Source organism: Myotis davidii, unplaced genomic scaffold, assembly GCF_000327345.1.
Source record: "Myotis davidii unplaced genomic scaffold, ASM32734v1 scaffold523, whole genome shotgun sequence".
In the NCBI taxonomy this organism is placed as follows: Eukaryota; Metazoa; Chordata; class Mammalia; order Chiroptera; family Vespertilionidae; genus Myotis; species Myotis davidii.
Genome location: NW_006295054.1, coordinates 1486818 through 1492674, shown reverse-complemented (window position 1 = coordinate 1492674; position 5857 = coordinate 1486818). Strand labels below are relative to the sequence as shown.

General features: G+C 45.5%; 1 protein-coding gene across 1 annotated transcript in view; it reads right to left on the bottom strand.

Annotated features, from left to right (window-relative positions):
- Nucleotides 1-511: 511 nt before the first annotated feature.
- Nucleotides 512-5857, bottom strand: part of MSRB3 (methionine sulfoxide reductase B3) — a 154410-nt gene continuing 149064 nt past the window's right edge. The window contains exon 7 of the mRNA XM_006769623.2: nucleotides 512-3623. Within this exon, the coding sequence (XP_006769686.2) occupies nucleotides 3462-3623 (162 nt within the window). The 3' untranslated portion in view covers nucleotides 512-3461. The remainder of the gene's footprint in view (nucleotides 3624-5857) is intronic.

Below are 5857 nucleotides of genomic sequence, written 5' to 3'. Positions count from 1 at the left end.
TGTGATGCATGACTGTGTACAGAAACTCTTCTGCAGAGATGATTTTACAGGTAAATTCATCTGTGAGCAATGGGCAGCTCCTAATGCATTTCCTTAGAGACCAATCCTTGAGAAGAGTGTAAGTTTCCTGTCAAATTCTTTAACGGAAACCTAGGCATCAGCATGGTATCATTCCTGTATTTTTATCCATAGAGTTCTATCAGGATGAAACTCCCCAAAATCCATATTTGAAGCAGAAAAACAGACAAAGCTGCTGAGGTGAGGTGAAGGTGGAGTAATTCTGCAAGTGTTTCCTTTCCTCCCATCTTCCGAATCCCCGGAGGCCTTTCCTGGGTTCTGGGACTCCACCCGACACTTAGCTTGCAAGGCCACACAGGTAAAAGGTCCTCTATGCAAAAATACAGGTTTGTCAGCCAGGCAAGGAGGTCAGCAGAGCAGCCTACTGCAAACTCCAATGGATGGTCCATGTATCTGTGCTAAAAATGAGGAGTCTCGGAATCAGACAAGAAAACACTTTTGTAAAGAAATTTTATTGCATAATTATTGTATACAATAAACATAGGAAAGGATTTTTTAATGAAAATTTCACATCATTTTCAAAAGTTTTAAATTGTTTGAGAAAAAGTTATTACAAAGCTATCTAGGGCAAAAAGAATATCTATCCTTCTGAACCAATGGTAATCCACTGTATTCTGTATTTAAAGCAAGACATTTTCAACTCCGTTAACCTGGAGAGGCTTTTAAGTTACCATGTTATTTGCATTAAGAATGTAAATGCATCTAAGAAGTGCAAAGTTAAAACACATAGAAATGTTCTCTAATACAATATATACTGCTGCTCTCTTCAGAGCTGTTCTGCATGATTGTCTGGATATACTTTGTACACACGGCAGAAGTCTGCGTCTCCTAATGGCACAGCCAGGACCAGGGCAGAGAGGGAAAGTCCCCGCATTTCCTACGCTAAATGGCATAACTCCCACAGATCACATACACCTCGCCATATTGACTCAGTTCATTGCACTCCATATCCTGCAAAAATAAATCCAGGGCTCGACAGCTGACATTATTGCTCACTGACATTTTAGTAATATATTTCCTTAACATAAGACAGAAATATACTGAAATTTGATACCACTTAAACTCAAAAGCAATCTGGAATCAAACCACATGCATACACCCCACTTCTTTTTTTTCGATGGATGCTACATTTTTCTTAAAGTTGATGCAGGGAAATGTGGTAGAATAAAAACTGGCTTCCCGGGAAACAAAGACTAAGGATTAGAAACAGAGTTTTTTGAGGGAAATGTTAAGCCCTACAATAAAAATGAAGGAACAGTAAGAACCCAGAGTCCTCGGGGAGAGGAAAGAAGCCCCTCGTTTATCTTCCTTGTCTAGCCCAACACTGTGGCTCGTGTCCAAGGGACCCCGGGGCAGGCCACCGCACCTAACTCGGGGGATGTGAGAAGTGCTGCGTGGACCCCCAAAGGACAGACTCACACTGTGGCAGGAAATGTCTGGGGAGACCCACTTCTTTGGCCGACTCCACATGGGCTCATTGGGTCACTGGATAATGTTGGGGCTCCCTCTGTGAGGTTGGGAACAGCTTCTAAGACTGTCTGGATGCTGAGGCTTCAATGATCTTAAATTTTATATCTCATGTCGACAGGGCAGTGAAACCTGTAAATTCCCCCAGCGACCCTGGCCCGAGGGGAAACACCTGGCAGTGAGGGGAGCCGAGTGTAACTCATCCGGGATTGCGAAGCTGAGGCCTCGAGGACCAGGAGTCACACCAGGACGTCGCGGCCTCCCCGGGAAGCCGGTGGAGACATAGAAGAATGCAGACATGACCATACTGACATCTCGGTTTGTCACAACTTTTCATTTTAATTTCTCATTATTTCTCTAAAACTGTCAGGTGTCCCTCTATCTTATTTTTGTTGTGGTGCATATAAGAAAAGATGTCAATTTTCATGTTTTCAAAGATTTACAAAAATAATATTTTTCCAAAAACTACATTTCAGGATTAGTGTTCAAGGCTACAGGGACAAAATGTATCAGCCATAAAAACTGTACCTGCACACCCGGTGGCGGCGACACCAACTTGTGTCAGCACGGCTCACATCCGTGCACAATGACATCCGTCCCACCAGCCCTCATGTTCTACAGCAGCTGAGTGGGGCTCCTCCGAGTAAAAGCAGCCACACTGCTACAAAGAAAACATTTCTGGCTCTTAGCCCAACTGCTTCCATACCAATCAGCTAAGTCAGCCTCCTCTCTCTACTTCTTTCCATTTCAAATGCCTGGGTTTCAGCCTCGTGGGCTATTAGAACCAGATCAGTTTAATTTCACCACACCGATCTTCACCGTGTGGCAAGATAGTAAGTAATGTTGCCCTGAGAGTGTCAATTATTTTACAAATGTTGTATGTCTCGGTTTATACATGAAGAGGAGGCACACGACAGATCAGTGTCAAGGGTGAGACTCAACTCCTGGCTATTCCTATGTTAACTCCCGCCCTCTCTCCAGAGTTCACCTGAACCTGTGCACAGAGTCCCTCCCTTTGGGTGCTGTTTGCTATGCGCAGGACCCCGTCAGCTCTTCCGCAGAATACTGGCTACTTGGGCCCCAGGACATGCTCTTTGGTCTCCTCTGCTCTCTCGTTTCTGCTGCCTGGTGAGTGCTTATTCCCACAGGTTGCACAGTGGAGTTCACCAGCATGCCCTTCCAGACCCAGCTGGTATTAGGTGTGCAGGACGGACTTCTACAGGGCCAGGGCAGGTGTTCTCCTTTGTGAACTCTGGGCAAGATGGGGCTCCGCGTTTTACAGTTGTCGTACATTCCAAAGTTTTCAATGGAAAATAAAATAAAGGCCTCACCGTGAGGTAATGTTTACTTCTCTGCCACAACGCTCCTTGCGCCCCCTCAGATCTGGCAACAATTTAACATAAGGAAAGACTTTAGACCTTCACACCCTTTTAGTGAGAATAAACGACCTCAGCTTAAACAGTCCACAAAGCTAAGAAGTCTCGGGAGACATCACTCCATCCTTATCTGTGCAATGCCGGGCCATGTGTCTCACAGGTCTCTCCCTGCTCCTGTACCCGGCTCCGTCCCTGCAGCGCCCGCCCGGAGGTCTCCAAGCACTGCTGCCTCTGACGTCGGGGGAAAGAAATCTCCGAAGGAGCTATGTGATGAGGAAAATTATGCCCAATGGTACTGAAGTGGCTTGTGAAGAAGTTTCACAAAGCTGTCTCGGCTCCCTAAAGTTATAAACAGTTCCGGATCTAGTCAATAGCAAAATACATCGGTGGCTAGGGCCTCTGTTTAAGCAAAAGAAGAAATATATCAATAGCACAAAACTGTATTTTTTTTTTGAAAAAAATATATCTAAGATAGACAATTCTGAATTCTGTTAATAAGCTGTGCATTAAGTACACTTGTCTCCCTCGCGGTCTCGAACTCTACAGCTCCGCCTTGTCCGCCTGGGCGGGGCTGCCGGCCCCACGGCCCCCAGTGGCTGCGCTCTCTGCAGGTGCGAAAGACAAGGAGGCCGAGTTGATGCAGTATCTTTTGCCGGTTGGACGGGGCCCATCATCAAAAATGTGCCCAAGGTGAGCACCGCATTTTACAAAGCAGGCTTTGAGAGGAACGCGCATTAAGCAGTTTAAATGGATGACCAGCCTGTAGAGAAACGATGGAAACCATCGCGGATGATTTCTAATCCGCCTGTCAATAGCTGCAAAGATGGTTTCTGGCAGGCTCTGCACCACATGCTGAGAAGAAAAAACACTAGAATTGTGCATATCAGAAATCATTTAGGAGCCACTGTATTTTTTGACCTGTGAAGTCTCTCAGCCAGCTGAAAAATGACTGCAGTAATTTTATGAATTGAGTTGACCCTTGATCTCCTCTTGTAAGAAACATGGCAGAATAAAATCTCTCCCCCCTGGCATTACTTTTGGCTTTGGATGGGTGGGTTTCAGATATGCAGAAGTCCACTGTAAAAGATACTGTTTAACTGGCCGTGACGGAGGTGATGTTTGCCTTCATGGGCAGTAAAACTTAACATCAGAGCAGCACGGGATGTTCTCAGAACCCAGCAAAGCAATGACGAGGCTCAATGCATTTGTCCCGGGCGCCAGGACTGCAAGTGTGGCAAATGCAAACATCGCCAGCCCGCACAATCTCGTTTCCTGGCTTCCCATAGGTGGAGTGCCATGCTGGCTTCTTTGCTCGCATGAACTGCATTATTATGTGAAGAAGGAATAAGCTGTTTCGCTCAAATCCCTGCTACTGACCCTCCAAAAGGCTGGGGAAGGAGAAGAGGCACCGAATCCAGACAGAGATGGGGGGGAAGGTTGATTTTGATGGTGGTTAATGGAAACTCAGGCCAGAGAAAATGTCTCAGAAAAGGCTGGCTCACTGAGTGAAGCTTTGCACTGCCGGCCCTGTCCCTGAGTCTGACCCCGGGAGACCACGGTAGAGGCCACACTCCGACCTTTGTCAGCAGGGACAGGGGTGAAGGCTACGGAGACCTCAGTGCACCGCATTCAAACAGGCTGTGAAAACACATCATTCATCATGTAACAAAGAAACCAAAGCCTGGGGCAAATGCCTCCCATTCCTTCATTTGATAAATCTATATGGAGCGCCTGCTGAAGTAAACTAGTTGCCCAATGAAGAAATCTCAGATACAGGACAATCCTTGGCCTCAGGGAGCTTACATTCCAGCGGGAGAGACAGACAATCCGGACCCAAAGAAACGGTCAAGTGTGGCCGTGGAAATAAAGGCGAAGGAGAAAAAAAAACAGTGATATAAAGTGTCAGGTTTGAGGGCTGCCATTTTAGGTATGGTGGTCAGGAGTGGCTTTCCTGGGGCGACTTTGGTATAAGAACTCGAAGTCAAGGAGTGGGTATGTAGGGGAGGGCATTTCCAACATATGGAAGAGTCAAGACTTAGGGAAGAATGAGAGAAAAGGCATATAGATGATTTATTCACTCTTCTCACGGCTTGTTTGCTGTGTAAAACACAAGTTGCAGAAAAAGAGAGTAGGAATTGACAAGGGAATAAGGCTAAGATACCAAATGGAGATGGTGCTCATTACACTAGAAAGAACTAGGATCTCAGTTTTCCCATCAAAAGTGCTAAGTTCAATTCTTGAGGGTTCTCTAGTTATTAATAAACAGCACAAAGACCAAGTTGGTCTCTGTGGCACTTCCATGTGAAAGTGCATTCTTATTTTACTGCCAGCACACTGCGTCAGCTTGTTAAAGAACTAAAAATGAACCCTGAACTGATTTGATCTATTGCCTGGAAAATATGAAACAGGCCTACAAAACAAATCTTGCATTATTTGACCACATTCTATGCAGGTTTAGGTAATATCAAGGCTGACAGCTCAGATTGCTTTTCCTTTCTATAAACAATTGAGGCCAAATTTTCAGGCATCAGCAGCTAAGATGCTCCGGTAAAAAAATCCATGTGCTTCCCCAGTGGACACAGGAAAACACCTATTTCTGCTGCCAGAACAGTCAGCGTGCAGGCAGCAGGAGCCAGTGCCCTCGGTGGCCGTGGGAGCACAATTACGGATCTCACAAGCTGCGCGGCGCTTTGATCACTTGGCATCTGAGAGGTGGACTTTTCACATAAAAGCCTCAGATAGGTTCTTATTTTTTTTAATGAGTGAATACAGCTATCTGGGCAAAATAAACGATATAGCCTTTATTAATCATCTCCTGGACATATTTAGAAAACAGTTCTATTTACCTTCCTCCAGAAATAAAGCACCGCCAGGACTGGCTTAAAGCCTTTGGGAGTATTTGTAGGGTCCTCATTTCCCAAATCATTTGTCAAAAT